This window comes from Nerophis lumbriciformis, linkage group LG05, assembly GCF_033978685.3.
Source record: "Nerophis lumbriciformis linkage group LG05, RoL_Nlum_v2.1, whole genome shotgun sequence".
In the NCBI taxonomy this organism is placed as follows: domain Eukaryota; kingdom Metazoa; phylum Chordata; class Actinopteri; order Syngnathiformes; family Syngnathidae; genus Nerophis; species Nerophis lumbriciformis.
The window spans coordinates 24,665,415-24,686,476 of NC_084552.2; the positions used below are offsets into that span (position 1 = coordinate 24,665,415).

Genomic DNA, 21,062 nt, shown 5'->3' on the forward strand with positions numbered 1-21,062 from the left:
TATCATTATATCATTGTTTTATTACTATCATTGTAATTTTTCATCATTTAGACTTTGCACAAAAAAAAAAAATAATAATACATTTTCAGGAGCTTCAAAACCCAACCCGGCCCCAAAAACCCACCACTACAGTTACAGTTTGCTCAAAACATTTAAAATCAACGTAAATTACAGCAATGTTAAACAAAAATACAACAACAAAGAAATGCGAGATAAAATCAAAAGAAAAACCCTGAAAGAGATAATATAACAGCAACAGCCAGAATAATCATTAGAATCCAATACCCAGCACCTTAATGCAATGATCAACCTTTAAAGAAAAAAATACATAAGGGAAATAAACAGTGTCATCATGTTTAGAAGAAAAATGTGTAGCCTTGCCCCCTTCATTAAATCCACATCTCCAACACCTGTGTTTTTTCTGCTGCTTCAACAAGCTGGAGGCAAGAAGTGAGAAACAAAAAATACGTTTTTTGAACATGTGCTCCGATGTGAAAAGGGGGGAAACGTTTTAGTGTGCTGAGCCATTATGGACTAATGAGGCTGTTTAAAAAAAACAAACATAGATGTTAAAAAAAAAAGAGTGATAAAGCAGACAAAAAAAAAGGCCTAAAATGAACAAGCAGCAGTCATCACCACCACCATCAATATTAACATTGACATATCCTCAACTTGGGGGTTTGTGTGGAACCCAATACACTGTGTGGATGATAAACGTGTCAAAAGGCAGCAATGATATGATCCCCTCCCGCCCACTCCACAGAAAAATAACACATTTTACAAATCCCAAATTATTAAAACATAAAAATATATTATCAAATCAAAAGCAAGAGAGTAATTCAACATTCGTTTGATGTTTTTTTTTTCTTTTTCTCTTTGACTTTTTAAATACACACTCGTGCGTGTGCGTGCGAGCGTGTGTGTTCACTCTTTGGGACCAGACGAATGAGAGGCAGAATCAGTTCGGTAGGGAGGTTAGACATTGACCCTCTTTTCCAGTGCATTTGTTTGTTTTTTTATAAAAGCCTTAAAAGAAGGGAAATACACTTTTTTCGTCTTCTAAAAGAAGTGTTATACTGCAAGATGAGTGACAACATCAAGTCTAACTGGCCTGGTCTGACCTGAGTCATGAGGAGGGGGGAAAGGATGGAGGTGACTGTGCTGGAGGTGGTGTGTGTGTGTGTGTGTGTGTGTGTGTGTGTGTGTGTGTGTGTGTGTGTGTGTGTGTGTGTGTGTGTGTGTGTGTGTGTGTGTGTGTGTGTGTGTGTGAGGAACACGGTTCAGTTCAGGGCTGGTGATGAATGAGGCATCCTTTCTATCATCAAGATCAACAAAGCCATTTTTGTCTGAGGGCATGGCTCGGTTGCGAGTCCATGGATCAGTTTTGGAGAATGGGAACAACTCCGGAAAACAAGGCTCCACATTCCATCATGAAGTCAATCCTTGCTCTCCAAGACCGCTTCCCTCCCTAGAACCGATCTGTGCAGCGAATAAATAGCAAGGAAGTGACAGGAGTGCCCGAGGTGATCGAACAGGAGCAGATCCGACATGCAGAGAAAAGCAGAAAGTGGCGGAAATATTTGGAAAAAACAAATAAGGGAAAGAAGAAGATGCCGATTTGTAAGTACTTCACATCAAGAGTTCCAACCGTCTGGGAAGAAAAGATCAAGAAAGAAAAGCTCAGGGATGGCCCTACTTCAACGCATTGTGGGACAATCATGTCATTCCAAGCTGTCAAGCTCCAGCACAGCCGCGCCCTCAGACCCTAAAGCCCTCCCACCTAGTCCCCCCTCCCCACGGGATGCTCACAGCTTGAGCTCGTTGGCAATCTTTGACGCAATGTTCTTGAAGGCGATGGACGTGCCCGAGATCCGCTTGAAGCGCACGCCGTTGAGGGAGAGCCGCGGCAGCTTGCACACCTCCATCTCCCACTGGACGAAGTCATCGCGGGCCGGGTTACCTGACACGCACAGCAGCATGTAGCGCTCGCGCAGCTCGTACTCGCAGCTGTTGGAATCCAGCACCTTGCGGATCTCGCGCATCATCTCCGTGGGCTCCATGGACGACGTGGTCTTCATGGACCAGGTGAAGCGCAGCGAGCGGGGCTTGGCCGAGTCCTTCTGGTTGGCAATGGCTGGGGGGGTGCCTGTGCCGCCTGCGGAGACAAAAGGAGGAGTGGTGAGAAAAGGAGTACCGTATTTTTCGGATTATAAGTCGCTCCGGAGTATAAGTCGCACCGGCCGAAAAGGCATAATAAAGAAGGAAAAAAACATATATAAGTTGCATTTTTTGGGGAAATGTATTTGATAAAACCCAACACCAAGAATAGACATTTGAAAGGCAATTTAAAATAAATAAAGAATAGTGAACAACAGGCTTAATAAGTGTACGTTATATGAGGCATAAATAACCAACTGAGAACGTGCCTGGTATGTTAACGTAACATATTATGGTAAGAGTCATTCAAATAACTATAACATATAGAACATGCTATACGTTTACCAAACAATCTGTCTCTCCTAATCGTTAAATCCCATGAAATCGTATACGTCTAGTCTCTTACGTGAATGAGCTAAATAATATTATTTGATATTTTATGGTAATGTGTTAATAATTTCACACATAAGTCGCTCCTGAGTATAAGTCGCACCCCCGGCCAAACTAGGAGGTTCCTACAACTGTGATAGCAAGTACCACTGATAGTCACACACACACTAGTTGTGGTGAAATTACTCTCTGCGTTTGACCCATTCCCTTATTCCACCTCCTGGGAGGTGAGGGGAGCAGTGAGCAGCAGCAGTGGTCACGCTCTGGAATCATTTTGGTGATTTAACCCCCAATTCCCACCCTTGATGCTGAGTGCCAAGCAGGGAAGTAATGGGTCCCATTTTTATAGTCTTTGGTATGACTCGGCTGGGGTTTGAACTCACGACCTACCGATCTCAGGGCGGACACTCTAACCACAAGGACACTGAGACGGTTTTAAAGAGGACTTTAAAGAAAGTCTGAAATTATACCCAAATTAACACCTGTGTCACTCAAAATAAACAAAGATGAAATACAACATTTTAATGAAACACTCAAAAAAGGGCTGTCTTGCACACTGGCAAGGACGTTGCAAAGGAGAGGGAGACAGGTTATTGCTTTGTTTTTCATGATGGATGATGCAGCCTTTAACTGTTAAGACCAGGCATGTAGCCAATTATTTCTCCACTTTGAACATTACAGATATCGAACTTCACTCACTTTACTTTTCTTTGACACACTGCCACTAGAAGAGTCTGCCTCATGTTTGGTAGACATACCAGACAAACATCCATCCATCCATTTTCTACCGCTTGTCCCTTTCATGGTCGCGGGGGGCGCTGGAGCTTATCTCAGCTTCATTTGGGCGGAAGGCGTAGTCCAACCTGGACAAGTCGCCACCTCATGGCAGGACCAACACAGATAGACAGACAACATTCACACTCACACACTAGGGCCTATTTAGTGTTGCCAATCAACCTATCTTCAGGTGCATGTCTTTGGAGGTGGAAGGAAGCCGGAGTACCCGGAGGGAACCCACGCAGTCACAGGGAAACATGGAACATGGAAAGACCCCGAGCCCGGGGATCAAACCCAGGACCTTCTGCTCTAAAGTGAGTAACTAACAGTAAGTAAATAGCTAGGGACATTTCTAGAAATACAATTTTAAATAATTGGAATTGCAACATAAATAATGCTTGTTTTCAAAATAAAATACCAAACAAACAAAGCTTGTTAAAGTTAACAAAAATAATAACTGGGACATTGTCCTTTTCTGGAACTAAACTCCTTGAGAGGGGCTCGAGTTGCCATAAAGAGAGGTGACAAGAGGGTTAATTCCCTACACCTTTGGGTCGGGGAAAAGGTCCTGACGAGCAGCAGTTTAGAGTGCCCTGCTTTCTTGTAGCACATCCACGGCATGCCAGAGAGCATCCCCACTAATTACTCCTTAGTTTCATCGCCAAACTTCAGAGCCCAAGTTGCCTTAGGCAGGCGTGGTTGAGAACAGCCTCTCTGATATATGAATATGTGCGGTGTTATGTTATTGAACTTCTACGCTCATTGCAGCTTGTCCATAGCAAACATGTTCTAACGTAAGTGCAACTGGCACCAGGACACTCTCGACCGCTGGTCTATGATTGACTTTGTATCCGCAATCTCAGAAAGGGGATACCGTCTCCTTTGCAGTGGGGACGAATGCCAGCTGACCTCAACTGAGGGTATAATCAGGTGTGGGAAGAATACTTTGAAGCGCTTCTTAGTTGCATTGACACGCCTTCCATGGAGGAAGAAAAGTCTGAGGACACACATGTGGACATATCCATCCCCCGTTTGGTTTGGTGAGGTTTTGCACCAGGTGAGGGAGTTCAAACAAAGCATGGCGATTAACAGCAGGGAAATTGACAACAAATATTTAACAATTGAACAAATAGTTTGGGAGATGACACAATATGAAAACAAACAATGTCAGGATTCTCTTCCTTATGTGGCACAAGATGTAGAGTAGATTTTCCAAAGAGGTTGGTGGTTCAAACCCCGCTACCTTCATCCCAGTCACTCTTGTGTCTTTGGGCAAGGCACTACCCCTATGCTGGTACATGAATGTCAACAAATGTTTAATGCTTCGGTCAGTCTACCCCAAGGCAGATGTGGCTACAGAGTAAGCTATCTTAACACCACCAATGTGTGAATGTGGAGTAAACGAATAACAGGTTCCCAGTGTGAAGTGCTCCGGATCACTAGATAAAGACGCTATAATAAATCCAAAGCATTATCATTGTCATAAGTTAATTAAAAATAAGCTATTTGTTTGCTATAGTCACTAACTCAAATCAGCTGTTCACTCGTTTCTGACACTCAAGTTTCCCATCAGTTTGTTGAACCTCCAACCTAAAATACCCTCCGGAGCGGCACATAATGTTACTGGAATCCTATTTCACTCCTCCATGATGACATCACTGGTGAATGTTAAAGACACCTCGCTCTCATCCACCTTCCTTCCTTCTGCTCGAGGATGCCCTGCAGTTGCTTAATTGGGCTCAGCTCTGGTGGAAACATACTAGGCCACTCCATCACCTTCACCAGCAAGGCACTTGGCATCTTGGAGGTATGCTTGGGCTCCGTATCATGTCTGAAAACTGCTACGCAGCGCAGTTTCTGCTTCACAATGTTCATGATTTCTCTCAATTAACTGCAGCTTCCCCACTGCTGACAGCACTCATGCAGCCCCAGACAATGACACTCCCACCACCATGCTTGATTGTAGGAAAAACATCATTACTGCAACTCATTTGTGTTGCCAGCTATTTGTTAAATAATGTTTTGTGGATAGTAAATATGCACCGTTACACAAGCTCTACCCTGACTACTCTTGAAGCAGTGGTTCTGAACTGGTATCCCATCCCATCTCGTTGGCAACAAATTGAGGTCATTTTTCAACGAAAACATTTCTCAAATGTCTTATATTTAATAAAACGACAAAGTAGTTTGAATTCAAAGTAGTGCAAAATAGTGTGGCAGCACTAAAGTTGCCACTGGAGTCGGAAATTAAACTCTTCTCCACAAAACTGAAAAAGTGCCTTTAAGAGAATCAGAAGTGTGAGCACTAGAACTAGATGTAGTAATGGATAAATGGGACCAATTATTTTTATTTTGTACCTGTCTTAATCTTTTTGTAAATTGTATGTGTTTTTCACTTTTCTCAACTTTTCTTTAAAAACCTAACCAGGGACGAGGGTTGCAAATTAGCCTGTGGCTAGAAGTCTTATGTACTTTGACATCAGTTACAGATGACCATTTCGGGAACAACCGACTTTTGACCACAAACTTTAAATTATTATAGCAGGAAGTGTCAAAAGGTTTTTAGTACATGGCAGGTAATGAAAAATAAAAAAACGAGTAGTAATGTAACAAAATAAATATTACTATTTGTTCTAAACTAATAAAATGTATAAATAATTACAATGGTTTGAATTTTTTCCTGAAGTAAAAGTCACAACATGTCCTAATCAAATACAGGGCATAATTAGGGTCCCCGGTTTCACCCCTGCTTAGAGTGCAAGTGAAATAGTCTGCCCTAGATCTAACTACACTGTACAGGGTACGAAGCAGACAAGGCATTGGACAGCATTTCGTCTCTTTTTATAGTGCCCAAGCAAGCTGAAGAGTGTCTGAGTGTTATCGGAAATATGTTTGCAAAACCATCTTTACACAATTACTTTTTCTACATGCACAATCTACAGCCTCTTTATTGTATTTATTGCGTTCAAAATTATTATTCTTGCCAATTGGACAATAAATACAAAACACTCATACTGAGAGGTGTTGTAGTACTCTGAGTCACCCCACCAGGTCATCATGAAGGGGGGTGTACTGTATGTGAGCTAGCAGGTGCTTGTTGCCACCTTATTCTTTTTTGACTTTATTGAACTACATAAATATTTCCACTCGCGAGCTAGTCAGCATCAAGTCAGATACAAGAAAGATAATTCAATGCTAAATTAAAAGTGCAGCTGAGATATGCTCTAGCACCCCCACGGCCCTGAGAGGGACAAGGGGTAGAAAATGGATGGATAATACTCTTAATGATTATATACCATTAATGAGCAACCTGTATTAAGGGGAACATATTTTTTTTTTCATTTGCCCATCCTCCACATTACTTATGTGAGATAAAAAAAAACATGTCTTTCTTTTTTCTGTGCATTCTCATTAGTAAAAAATGCTAGTGACACATTGCTTCTCTAGCCACTGCTTTATCGTCTCTGAGTTCAGAAAAGGTTATAAACCACCCATCTCACCTGTACAGTGAAAGACTGTGGCACCAAGCCGAGAAGTCGGTGAACTTTGAAATGCGACAAGTTACGTAGAAATTCATGCCCACTGAAGCATTGTATGCTCTCAACAAATGGAACACAGCATAAAACCCAACAACATCGCTAGGAAGACTCAGCAAATGCACATTTTCTATCTGAGGAGTGAAGAATGTGCAGAAATTACCAGCACAAAGAGAGCCCAAGTCTTGTGCTGAAAGATACAAACATCCCATCACTTGGCATTCGAGTGAGAGCGGACTGTGTATCTGTTTAATGTTTTCAGTTGAAATGTTTAGAAATAGTAACGCAACAAGACTCTCATAAATTCAGCCATGATTAGTGGTAGAACACAACATGCTCACTATGCTTCAGCTGTTGCTGACGGATGCGCTCTGTGAAATCAATGCACCCAGGAAATAAGTAATGACAATGCCTAAAATGATCAAAATACTGTACATATTACATTTAATAAATGAATGTGCCTGTTCCTACATTATATACATACTTACGGCATGTACAGTATATAAGACATTATTGGTTTTTGGATGTTTTTTTAGGCGGAATAAATGACTTCCCATTACTTGCATCAAGGTTTCCCCCAGATTGCCGATATACTTGTAACGATAGGGGCGTGGTCAATATGACATAATATAATGTGCATGATCTGCGATTACCATATACACATACTTTTTTTCTTATAGTACATTTAGACTCTTTGCTTTACGTTGCTGCTCTCGCTAAACTTTTTTCTTGAAAGAGCGCCATTCTCCTCTTTGTATTTGCACATTGCATATTTTGTAGTTGACTGTCTGTGGGTATATCTCGGATATATTAAAGTACTTCCACAAGGCATGAAATACTATACCTTTGCTCCAGGCAGTGGCGTGTCTTGCTTACATCATCACAAAATTCTGTTTCAGTAGTGCTGTTTCGGTGGTCAAAGGCTTTTTTTCAGTGGCAGAATTGTCGTTGCATCACTAGTCAATGGTGCGTAAATAATAGGCTATATATATCCATTTACACAATATATATATATATATATATATATATTTTTAAACACATTTTTAAGGTGTGGCAGCTTAAATTTTGCTCTGCCAATGGGCGATGATCATGTCGGGGAAACCCTGCTGAATTGTTAGCCGCCTCGTATTAGGAGTTTTTGACTATTTAGAATGCACATCAAAGAGAAAGACGTGTGTTCTTGACTCACATAAGGATGGTGGATGCTTGGCAAAAAAGTGTTTTTCTTTAACATCGATTAGAACATATTAATTTAAAGTTTAACACAAGCCTAAGCTATAAATGCCTCACCTGACGTACAGGACACTGCACATCACTGGTACATGGTTGGTATAGCTGAGCAGTTCAACGGACATGAATAAGAGGTAAACTATTTTCAAGAAAATTCAAAGAGTAGTTGATCTGACTCATCTTCAAATAAACAAAAACAAAAACCACATTAAAAACATGATTTAAAGGTACAAATGTAAATTTTCTTCTGATTAACTCAGTTGGTCAACACATATTAAGCAGCTTTTTAATCAGAAACTTGAACGAGAGGGTGACAGGAAGGAGGGCAAAAAATGATAGTTTCCTAGGAAAACTGGAAAAGGTTGACAGGTATGGAGCTGAGAGAGGCTTAGCTCTAGTTCAGCTTGCAGTCACAAGACATCTTCATGCCTTGACAACTACACAACACATTTAGGTTTCTTTTCTCCATGGAGGAAAATCCCTATTTTACATAGGCAGCCATATCTGTGTTTCACCATGTTCAAATAGCAGATGCCAATAACTTTTATTGGTCATCTTCTATAAATACAGGTTCTAACAGTTTCAAGACGACACCGCACAAAATAAAAAATCTCCTTTGGGATAAAAGCACGAAAAGATTAGCTTTTATCCCGGGCAAAGACCAGCGACCTATTGAAAACAGGGTTGCAACCAACCAGTTGAGAATCAATGCTGCAAAGTATATCCAATATTTCATCCTATAGTTTTGTGTTGTCCCTTCAAAAATATATACATTGTCATAAAAATGCTTGCTGAAATGCAAGGGCTGTCCTCACTTGTGGTAGAAGGAAGCTTAAGGAATAAATCCTAACATACCAGTGTTCCCAGATCCTGGTGAGGAGTTATTCTCATCATTGTTGGAAGAGGAGGTAAGAACGCCACCAGACGTCTTCTCTGACTTGTCGACCGTGCTGCTCAGCATGGACCTGGATGGGCGGCAGGGTGAAGGAAGGCAAATGGGATAAAAAGGCAAGAGGAGAGGGATGAGGAGATGTGATAGAATTATTGGAAAATTGGAGGAAGCGTTAATTGGAAGAGGGGGGTGATAAGGAAATGTATGAAGACAAAAAAAACAAAAAACATAAGTACCCCTGTGTGTGTTTGTGTGCATGTAGCATCTTCTGTGACACACACAAATACACATTTGAGTACAGGAAGGCAATGATTTCCCCCTTCACTCATTCAACCATGCGGGATCACCTCCACACTCTCAACTAATCTCCCAACCTGATTGGTCACCATCACCACCCAGTTAAATCCCAGCTCAGCGCCCCCCTCTCCCAGCTTAAAGTTCATCTACTGCATTGGAACCAGTCTACTGATTGGCAGGCAAGGGGAGGAGCGGGGCTTCTGGTCTGTATCTCACCTGCTCCCCTCATCCCGACCCTCTCCCTCATACGGGCTCCTCGAGAAAAATCAACACAAGTTTAGTTTTTTGCCGCCCTGGTGGGGGGTGACAATAAGCCAGCTCGCCACGGCCTTTCCAATCCAACCACATCCCATTAAACAAATACAGAATTACACTGTAAAAGACAGCCTCCAGTTATTCCAAGAGCCCACTGAGGAGTAGATGGCCCCCAATGCATTGCCAGGATAATTAATGAAATTAATGAGTGACAAGTAGCATGTATTATCTAAATATGGGAATGGGGCAGCTTGGAATAAATGTAAAACTCAAAATATGAAATGGGGGGAAAAAGGCTGGACTGGGATGGCATGGTTTGAAACTGAAGCATGGTAAGGGTGGTTCCTGCAGCAAAAACAAGGGAATGGGCAATCCAACCCCCACTTTGGAGATACAACCTCCTCTGAAAACGCGTGCACACCTACGCACACACTTTTCATTGTTCTCAAACAATATGTCAGCTAAGTTTGTAAACTTATAGTCCCTCGAACAGACACTCATGAAGACAAGACAATAAACAACACATGCAGACAACTGTTGGACAAAGATGGTTGAGACAAAATTGTTGAAAACAACAAATGTATTACGTCCTGCAAAAGAAATAGGGTTAAAAATGATGCACATCACAAATGACTGCTTGCAAACAATGTTTGAAAAAATTTCAAATGTAATTTTCTGTACCATTTTACAAGCTTAATGCAAGATGAAGGAATGCAAAATAGTTATTCATGCAAATCTATCCCAATCTATTATTGGGAATTGTTGGAATTCAATTGTGAATATTACATGTTCTGACCACCAGGTGGCATAATAGTCCATCTTAAGACATAACCCTACTTGCAAAATAACAAACATTGTTTTCTGAAGTTTACAATTACTCTATTAAAAGCATGTGTTGATATGAATCTTGCATCATGCAAATATGGTCATAGCAGTTTTGATGCTGCAACGGTTAAGCGAGCCAGTGCCAAAGAGAGTAAAAAAGAGTGAGAGTGCAGCCTGCGGAAAAGAAACTGAGAAACACTGGAGCTCCCCCATCCCTCCTGGATCCACTCCTCTTTTCCACAACAAAACTTTACTATTACCATAACTGCAATGGATGATTATACTTTGAGTCCTCAAAGTTGCTATTAGTAGTAAGGCAGTAAGATCGTATGTCTTTAGAATATATCATTATTACCAATGGTGACATTAGACATTAGTGGAGGCCTCTGTCCAAGGAGAAGAACAAAAAAAAGACAGCGCTCACACATTCTACTTGGCAATTAAATGGGGGAAGAGGGTGGGAGATGAGGGGGATGCAGTGGACGGGAGGGCTGAGGAGAAAGTAAGGTGAGGTATTATTGTGTGGCATGTTGATGGAGTGGGTGAGTGAGCGAGTTACAGTAGATGCATGGGCATGTGAAGAGGGACATTAGTGGAATAAATAAAGACAAAATGGGCCAAAAAAAAAGGTGCTCAAAAGCAGAAGGCTCATAAACAAGGGGCCAACCACAAGAAATAATAAATAAATATGAGAAAAAGATAAGGCTTAAGGCACAGGGGAAGATTTCAACAAAGAAATGCTGCACAAAACACCAAAAAAGGAGGAAAGTATTGATATGTCAAATAAATATGAAGAGGAGAATATACTGGATATCAAGGGTTTGTAAATTAACATTGGGGTGGTTGCCTACCTTCTTGGAAACCTGAACGACAGATTTCTACAAAAACAAAAAGAGGGATAAGAAAGAAAGAGAAAGAAACGTATGCATAAACGTGTATGTAAACCACACGCAGCCTTCTAAACAGCAAAGCTTTCAGATAAAAGAGTACATCATGGCCTCCAGATTTCTTTTTTTAGTGATTAAAAGATGGATAAATTATTATTGTGTATGTTTGAGCAAGTATTGTTAACAGCACAACATGGCACAGTGGCTTGAATGTCACACAGTTGCGATGATCCTGGAAACAATACATGAAAACAGGAAGCACATTGATAAAAAAAACATCTACCACAAAGAACAACCATGCAAACAACGTGTTTTTGATTGACCTGAAGTCATCTATAAATATAGCGTGTGCGTTCATCTTAAACATGTGCAACATAAACTCTCTGCCACCTCTACTTCCTAGTTATCATGTGTGTTAAAGGTGTCCCCACTTGCAGTATTTATAGTTGGTGGAGAGGGGGAGTGATAACTCCAGCGTAACCATGGATACCGTCGCTAAGGAGTTACAGTATCTGCAAGTGGGAGGCCTCATAAGTGGCTGTACATCCACCGCCATGCACGACCAACACCCCCGCACGCAGGCAGGACTTGTGATCACTCCGTTTCTATCTCCCTTTGCTTTGCATTTCATTCTTACAATTAATCCTAAGAGATCCTAGCCACATTTGGTGCTACGGGTTTTAGAAAAAAAATATTCCAAATCATTTTGTTTGTGTCGACTAAATATAGGTGGAATTTCACAGTGGATAGTCATTTTCTTTGTTAAATTTGCCTTAAATGGCACAGCTACACAAAAAGCGACATATTTGATTGTTATATAAAAACATATACCCCATTAAGAACTATTGAAAATGTAATTTTAATGCCACATTTATCTTTAAATACAATCCTTCAATCCTTTATGTCAAGACATCAATTTGGACATATTTGTCCACCAAATGTCAGTAATTTCCCCCCATTCAAAACATGTAACAAAATCATGAATGGTGAACAGTTTTCCTCTACTGAAATGAGTGTGGGTCTCCATTGATGTTTGGAACAGTGTGTGTGTGAATGTGGCCTTTAAAGGGTTAAAATTACAAAAACTTGAACTACCGGTATGTTATTTTGGGCACGAGTAGTACATGAATAGATATACGTATTTATAGAGACCTTGTAGATCTTGACGATGCACGCACACACATTTTTATATATACATGAGAGCTTTTGTAGAATGGCACACTGCCTATCAGGTTGTTTCCTTTACTACCACATAGTACAGAACCAAACTGGACTACTGAAGTAAGAGTCAAACTTGTCCAGGGCTTGGAACCAAACCCAAACTCCTCAGTCACCAGTGCATTGACAATTATAGAGAAGAGCCAGCTGCTCGGTTTTCACTCTTTTCCAACTCACGGCAGACTTACAAGATCAGCGAGAGCGCCGTGATAGGGCCAAAAGCAAAAAAGAACTCTGAAAAGATGACATCGACTTACAGTAGGTGGTTCCTATGAGGAAATGAGCACATTAAATGACATGTAACGTAAACCTAGTTATTTTCTGCTCACCCTGAAACCTCAAAGGGCCAAAAAAAGGCTTAAACTGCACAGGCTCTTCAAGGAAGCGGCTGCTATCACAACGGCTTTCCACTTACAGTGGAGGTTTATTTCTGTCATGCTCGTCCAAACGAGGAGAATTTGAATCTCCTGCCTTCTTCTGCCACGTCCACTCCACTTTCTTTTCGCTTCAACCTCCAACTACCATGCTCAACCTTGCCATCTGAATTTGCACAAGCTTCTTTCCCCCCCCCATCACTCACCTGCGTACAAACTTTGACGTGAACTTGCTGAAAATCCCCGTGGCGCCGTGTGTCCTCCGTGCCTGGCTGTTGCCATGTGACAGCGATGGAGACGCGGGCCCGCCAGGGTAGGCAGAGCCCTGTTGGTCCCGGGCCCCCCGCTGCTGGCCTGCATGGAACGTGCTGCGAATGCCCACCCCGCGGGAGAAGTTGGTGCGGTCCGTCACCGCCGCGCTGCTGATGTTGTGGGCCGACGGGGAGGCGCCAGGTGCCCGCTGAGATTGCGCACTATAGAAGAAAATGTCAGAAATGTCAAAAGATACTGTAGAGAAACTGGCAAAAACGCAAAGATGGTTCAAACTCCCTTTCTATCTGTTTGCGCTTCTATAAGATACTTACCTGCATGATAGTTGATAATCTAGAACGAAAATCTAAGTCTGTTTAACATATGCTCATCCTGGTGGGTCACATAATCCTCAAAAGCAGTCAAGCGGGTGTCACCTAAGGTCAGGGAAAAGACACACACACACACACACACACACACTCTCTCCACTTTAATCCTGTCAGTCTTGGCTGTTAGACAAATCATCATAAAGCTCCAAAAAGCACTGCAATTTGGCGGTAAAATGCACTAATCTAGCACATGCTCATTCTCAGCCAACAAACAAGAGTGCACAGACGTGCAAAAAAGAATTCGAAAAATGTTATGAAAAATTACTTTTGACAGAAGTTTAACTGCATTTTAAAGGTAACGTGATAGTGAATGAAGTATCATGGTGCTGTACTTCATTTGTGCTTTCTGCTCCACTTTGGTCTATAAATACCATAAGAAAATGTGACTCTTTACAAGAATTTTTAGAGAAAAATGTGCCTATTCCTCACTCATGGCAGAGCAGTACCTTCTCTCCGGCGTTCCCAACCAGGTTCTGAACAGCCCAAGCTCATTGCTGAAGGATGCATGCAACATAATGAGACTTCAACGTGTAGCAGACAAAAAGCTACTAACAGCTAAAGGGCCACCTTGACATTTACTCATGACATTTGTGTACAAAAAATAGCTGCTGTTTTATTAATATGCCAGGAAGGTCCGGGAAAATGACTAAAAATATCAAAATGGCCTCGAAACAGACAGCTAAACCAAGCAAACAATTCACACGCCAAACACATGAGTCATGATTTGTCATGAAGACATCTGCAGTACAGACGGCAGCCATTAGATGGTATTAGACTTTACCCAAAGCGCATTATTGTCTAGTTCTCCATTTTAAACATGTACCCCCTGTAGCAGTACAACTAGGAACTTAATGAGTCTTAAAGATGCACATTTATTAGCACAAGCCCTTACATGATGATTCAAGAGCATTTTTGGATATCGCCACTCTACGAATGTAGTTTCCTATTTTGACAGCTTCCTGTGGGGAAATACCTTTGTCCTATACAAACCCTGGCCGCAAAAAAACTGTTCATCTTGTTCTGGCACACCAATTCTTTGGTCTGTGACATTTCACAGTGACTGGATGGCAGTCGCGAAAGCGCGCTGGCATCAACAACAGCAATATTAGTCAGTGTGAAGCTGACTTTAGATGCTAGTTTAACACTAATAATACAACACTGTCATTTGTTTGTGCGAGTATGGATGAGTGACTTGCCTGGGCCGTTGTGCATGCAGGTCAGTGGCGCATGGATGATTGGAGGAGGACAAGGACTTGTGGTGGCGGGGACGTGAGGAGGAGGAGGAGGAGGAGGAGAGGACGGCGGCGGCTGAGGCAGTGGAGGCACGGGAACCCGGAGTGTTTAGGCTGGGAGGAACGAGGTGGGGACAAGAGACACACACACACACACACACACACACACACACCGGGTATGGTTTGTGTGTGGGTGGGCAGGGCGGTGAGGTGAGGTGGAGCAAGGTTAGCGGCAGCACATATTAAACAGTAAATGGGGGACGGGGAGGGGTGCACATAGAAAATACAGAGAAGAGGAGAGGATGTAAAGACATGAAGATGTAAACAGGAGGAAAAGTACCATATTTTTGGACTATAAGGCACACTTAAAATCCTTTAATTTTCTCAAAAATGCTTCATAAACCGGTGCGTCTTGTGTATGTAATAATTCTGGTTGTGCTCACTGACCTCAAACCAATTTTATTTGGTACAATGTGTAATGATAAAGGTGACCAGTAGATGGCAGTCACACATAAGACATACGTGTGGACTGGAGGTTGACACCTGTTCAATAAATGACGCTGGCAAGTACCGGTAGGCAAGCAAGACCAAAACTGATGTTTCATTGAGAATATAGAATATAGAACTGAGAGACACGAGGGCTATGCCACGATGAGTAGGATGGCCTCCGCGGTGCGCGCTGATGCTGGGCGAGAGCCGCCGCGGTTGAAGATCTTGGTGGTAGTAGCAAATATTAAAAATGTGCGTGCGCTCAAAAATCTGTCAAAATGCGTTAGTACGACTTTGGAAAGCAATGAAGCTGCACTGCTTGATGGATTGTCGGAGCATTATGGCTACCTTACTCAGACGTACTGTGGTTCAACATACGGCTATTATTATGGTGTGTGTATAAGGAACCCAAAATGGAACCTATTAAGAGACATTATCTGGCACTTTGTTTCGCCCTATTATGCAAAATCAACTTTTCTTACTTATTGGTTCCTGCTGTTGTGTAGTTGGGATGTGCATAAGTCCCAAAAATGTGCGCGCGTCCGCCCGCTATTGTGGTCAATAAGCTCCTTCTTTTTCTCTATCCTCTTGTTGTGGGGCATTCATCCTCTGCTGTTGCCATTTCTAATATAAAGTAGCGTACATTTTTAACTCATATCTGTCAGTAGACTCGCAATGGAAGCTCTAAAAACTACAAAGACGATGGCGAGAAAACGCAGTCGAAGTGGAGACACGTAAATAAGACCGTCCACAAAACGGCGCAACCTGAAGAGATTGTCAGAAAGTAGCTTGGCGGTGGTCTGTAAAACATAATCTATACAACATTTTGACCAAAAAACACCATTACTGGTACATGTTATGTAGACCACAAGGAAGTGTTTTGAATTTAGAAAGAAAATCATAATATGTCCCTTGTAATGCGCCTTACACAATGTGCTTTATGTATGAAAATAGACCTGGAGGAAGGTGGTACCAGAGAGAAGAACTGGGAGAGATTGATAAAAGTAACCAAACACACAGCTCATGTAAGGATTTGTACAGGAAGTGATGGAAAGTAAACCCTTATTAGTCAAGCAAGTGTGTTGCAAGAAGTGTGTTTGAGCATGTGGGACATGCATGTTTGTGCGTCTCACAATTGTATGGCTGCAGAGCGTGTGCGGGTGTGTGTGTGTGTGTGTGTGTGTGTGTGTGCAAGCGTGTGGCCTCTTCTGTGTATGAGTAAGCCTATTATGTTGGTCCACATAATGCCACTAGGAGTTAATATTCCATCACAAGTCCTTATAATCTCCTTAGAGAAAAAATGAGGGGAAGTAAAAAGGAGAAAGACTAATATAAAGACAAAAAAGGTAGAAATGAAGACGTAGAAAGTAGAAGAAAAGAACTGGGTCGGGGAGGGTGGTAACATGTATAAAAGCATTAATAATGATCGTGAAATAACTAAAACCTACAGCACATATAAGGGCAGTGCTGTCTCAAATGACCACATTGGCAGCAAAAAAAGCTTGCGCAGAGGATGACTAAATGAAAACCGAGATTAAACTAAATATTTTTGCAAACAGGTCATTTGAGACTGATGAGCAAACAAGTCATAAAGCAGCAATGGAAGATGAACACTGCATCAAGTAGGGATTTATGGTTTTATGTTGAATGTTTATGGAATGTTACACTAAGGACTGGTTGTGTTACGCATGAGAATATGTGTGAGGTGTGTCAAGTGCAAGTCAAGAGCACTTGAGGTCAACTATCTGTGAGATCATTTTTTGGCAATTAAACGAGTACGCCATCAAATTGCGTCTCAGCTCTAGCCTCGCCTGGCCAGCGGCCATCAAACCAACTTATCTTTAATCTACTGAAGGTTTGGCCTAAATTTTCAGGAAAGACCGCTTTCCTCATCCAGCGGAGTGGGATGGGGTCACCCCACCCCGGGAGAAATCGGCAGGCCTCCCTTTGGCCAGCTGGCAGAGGTCGGAAGAGTACCAGCCAAGATCTGGGTCTGGGCCACAGACAGCTGGGGGACGGCTTCATTCACAAACAGGGGTGGGACACTTTCTTTTTGCAAGTACTGCCTTTAGTCCTGAGAGAGGGATATTGTGCTTGTGTGCTTTGCTTTTGCATGAATTAATGTGTACCTGTCTTTGCCGTTCTGGATGCCCAGCGTGGCTCTCTCAGTCAGAGGAGAGTTCCGACTGCGCCCAGTGCCGGTGGACAAGATGCTATTCTGAAGGGAAGGAGGGTAAAAAAGAGGGAAATAATAAGGGCTATATAAAGATGATGAGCTATGAGGAACATAACCATATATAAACAATCCAGTTGCGGCCACGCCAAGCGAACAAGGTATGCAAGTGAACGAGAGGTAGCACCACCCAAAGGACCAGCAAAAACATAGCAAGAACACAAAAAAATTAGGTGTGTGTGTGTGTGTAATGTTTCAGGTTTATCGACTTTACATGATACAATGGTACAGCTACAACTAATGTGAAACAATGTCAAGCCTTATTAATTAATTAGTAACTTTTGTTTTGATCGTTGGACCACGCCATTGGTACAATACAACTGCTGATACTAATCAATTATGTGCATGTGGATTATTTTTATTTTTTTACATTAAAAGTAGTGATATTGTCCACATTTTATTGTGTTCTTGGCAACGTTTGAAACTTGAGCTCACAGTAGAGGGCGTGGCGCTCTTCTTGCGGTCAGAGGAGACCAAAGGGCTTGCTGGCACCTTGGTAGTTGAGCTGCCCGATGAACCTTTCCTCCCAGAATCTTCCCCAGAAGTCCGGTTGTCTCCTCTCTTTGAGTAAGAGGAGCCTAAAGAGGAAATATTGCATTCATTTTCTCCACCAAGTAAAATCTTTTTTTCTTGATGTGCATGCCAATACTCCCTATACTTATGGGATTTTGGCAATACCCCCATTTGAATTTAATCCCAGCCTGTCTTTTCTTCTCATAAGGTTCTAAGAGAACCTTTGTCCTTCACTATGACGCACGCACGCACGCACACACACACTTCACCTTGGTCAGTAGCTCTGCGGTTTTGAGGCTTCTGGTTAGATGATACACTGCGCTGTACCTGAGAAAGACAGGAAAGACATTGAGGTTGGTTGGGATTTAGCTTTGCATTCAAGCATACAGGGTCAATGTGGGGATATTTTGCTACAAGACTGCCATCGTCTTTGGAAGAAAGAGGCCATTTTACGGACGCAAAAGTCTGTCTTCTCATTGTACCTTGTGAGGCGGGGAGGGGGCATTTATGTTGCTTACATCACTTCCAGGTCGGGGCTTGATACCACTCTCTTCCAGCTGAGAGACAGTGGACATAAAAACAAGATGTTTGTCATTCCACAATATATATGTATTATCGGGTACATTGAAGGGTGATGGACAGCACTAAGGCATAGAATGTACCTCAGAGTTCCTATAGTCCAATAGCAGGTATGTTGCCATCACATCATTGTACTTCTGATTCACCAGTGAGTCCTGGAGTTCCTCCTGAGAGAATCCCATCTGTATCATAATATCTGCACAGACGAGAAATATAACCTTAGGGAAAAATGTTACTTAAAACACTTGTATGCGCGTACAACACTTAAGACCTTTAGAATATTGGTATGTGGAGGTTTAGTTTAGTTTAGTCTTTATTTGAAGGGACAATGCACAGAAACATTAAGCTCAAAGACAGGTATGTTCGGTACAAGATTATAGCTAAATAGTTCATTTCCATCTGCAGTCCCTGGCTATCTAAATTAAAGGGATACAATAATCATGCAATAATATTATGACAATAAAGTCATACTATAGCATGTAATCAAATTAAGAAAAGTCATAAAATGCCCTTTATTGACACATACTTAATATACAATACAACCACACCTCATTTACATTATCACACAAAGACAATACATGCTCTTGTTCACATCTGTCATCATTTGTAAAAACAACCATGATTTTAACAGACACACCTCACAGTTTACAACAAAATGCTCTCATGGATAAATATAATACACATTAAGTTGATGTGTCAATCATAGTGCCCACCTTAGACCGTGTGAGTTAAATTATGGAAACAATGTACTAATATGATCCAGTTTAAAACATTTTTATGTTTGGCAAAGTTTATATCCATTATGTCCAACCCTTCTGACCCCATACACAACACTGTGGAAGCCCTGAGTGGCTCCTTCAGCAACAGACTGTTACATCCTCAGTGCAGGAAGGAGTGCTACCTAAGGACATTACTACCCACAGCCATAAGACTTTACAACACATGTATGTAATTACTGGGACCAGATTTTTTTCTTGCTGTGCAAAACTTTCGCTTAGTGTGCAATATGGGTGTTAAGATGTTATGTTTTATTATTTATTTATACATAGTACAATCGTTTGGTATTCAATTTGATATTTGTGCAAACAGTGGTGGTGTTATTTATTATTCATTTTTAGTTTCTCATTGTTTTCTTATTGTGTTTTATTTTTGTTACTTTATGTCAAATCTGTATCGCAACCACAGAATTTCCCAGTTGTGAGATAACATAAAATCTATCCTACCTGTCCTCCTAGGGTCCTTATAATCTGGCTGCGGTTCAATGTAGGGTTTGAGTTCCTCCTCTTCGTAGCCTACATTCATCCACCGGTCCCTCATTATCTGCTGCTGAGAGGAAATGGTGAAAACGCACATTAGCAACAGACACCTCCGCAAAAACATGATTCCATGCAACAAATAAATCCTAAACTGCATTTTAGCACATAATGTATTCTATGCAGTACCATGTATGTATTATGTGTTTATGAAGTACCAGTACTTTGCACTTCAGTTTCAAACGCACATATATATGTGAAGGTCATTAAGTGCAATATACCAATAAAATGCAAGCTAAGCAGATCACTGTGCTAAAAAACAGACTAACAGTTCTTTATGAGCACAAATAATACAAAACTCAAAACCAATGAAGTTGGCACGTTGTGTAAATTGTAAATAAAAACAGAATACAATGATTTGCAAATCCTTTTCAACTTGTATTCAATTGAATAGACTGCAAAGACATGATACTTAACTTTCGAACTGGAAAACGTAATTTTTGCAAATATTAGCTCATTTGGAATTTGATCCCTGCAACATGTTTAAAAAAAGCTGGCACGAGTGGCAAAAAAGACTGAAAAAGTTGAGGAATGCTTATCAAACACTTATTTGGAACATCCCACAGGTGAACAAGCTAATTGCGGACAGGTGGGTGCCATGATTGGGTATAAAAGCAGCTTCCATTAAATGCTCAGTCATTCACAAACAAGGATGAGGCGAGGGTCACCACTTTGTGAACAAATGCGTGAGCAAATTGTCGAACAGTTTAAGAACAACATTTCTCAACGAGCTATTGCAAAGAATTTAGGGATTTCATCATCTACGGTTCGTAATATCATCAAAAGGTTCAGAGAATCTGGAGAAATCACTGCACGTAAGCGATGATATTACAGACCTTCGATCCCTCAGCTGGTACTGTATCAAAAAACGACATCAGTGTGTAAAGGATATCACCACATGGGCTCAGGAACACTTCAGAAAACCGCTGTCAGTAACTACAGTTGGTCGCTACATCTGTAAGTGCAAGTTAAAACTCTACTATGCAAAGCCAAAGCCATTTATCAACAACACCCAGAAACGCCGCCGGCTTCGCTGGGCCCGAGTATTCTGTGGTCTGACGAGTCCACATTTCAAATCGTTTTTGGAAACTGTGGACGTTGTGCCTTGCGGAACAAAGATACAGGTTTTGGAGCAACATATGTTGCCATCCAAGCAACGTTATCATGGACGCCCATTCTTATTTAAGCAAGACAATGCCAAGCGACGTGTTACAACAGTGTGGCTTC

At 41.5% G+C, this 21,062-nt stretch overlaps 1 protein-coding gene across 19 annotated transcripts in view; it reads right to left on the reverse strand.

Annotated features, from left to right (window-relative positions):
• mark2b (MAP/microtubule affinity-regulating kinase 2b) overlaps nt 1-21,062 on the reverse strand; it is a 96,843-nt gene continuing 75,781 nt past the window's right edge. For 2 of the 19 annotated variants that reach the window (XM_061961032.2, XM_061961031.1), the window contains exons 10-22: nt 19,746-19,848; nt 18,606-18,718; nt 18,426-18,500; nt 18,213-18,270; nt 17,866-18,008; nt 17,327-17,415; nt 14,673-14,822; nt 13,923-13,970; nt 13,045-13,311; nt 11,211-11,237; nt 9,496-9,534; nt 8,946-9,055; nt 1-2,155 (exon numbers count right to left, since the gene is read on the reverse strand). In XM_061961032.2, coding sequence (XP_061817016.1) covers nt 1,806-2,155; nt 8,946-9,055; nt 9,496-9,534; nt 11,211-11,237; nt 13,045-13,311; nt 13,923-13,970; nt 14,673-14,822; nt 17,327-17,415; nt 17,866-18,008; nt 18,213-18,270; nt 18,426-18,500; nt 18,606-18,718; nt 19,746-19,848 — 1,572 coding nt within the window. In that variant the 3' untranslated portion in view covers nt 1-1,805. Of the gene's footprint in view, nt 2,156-8,945; nt 9,056-9,495; nt 11,100-11,210; nt 11,238-13,044; nt 13,312-13,922; nt 13,971-14,672; nt 14,823-17,326; nt 17,416-17,865; nt 18,009-18,212; nt 18,271-18,425; nt 18,501-18,605; nt 18,719-19,745; nt 19,849-21,062 lie in introns of those variants that run through there. The other 17 variants (XM_061961042.2, XM_061961034.1, XM_061961033.1 and 14 more) reach the window with 17 other exon arrangements.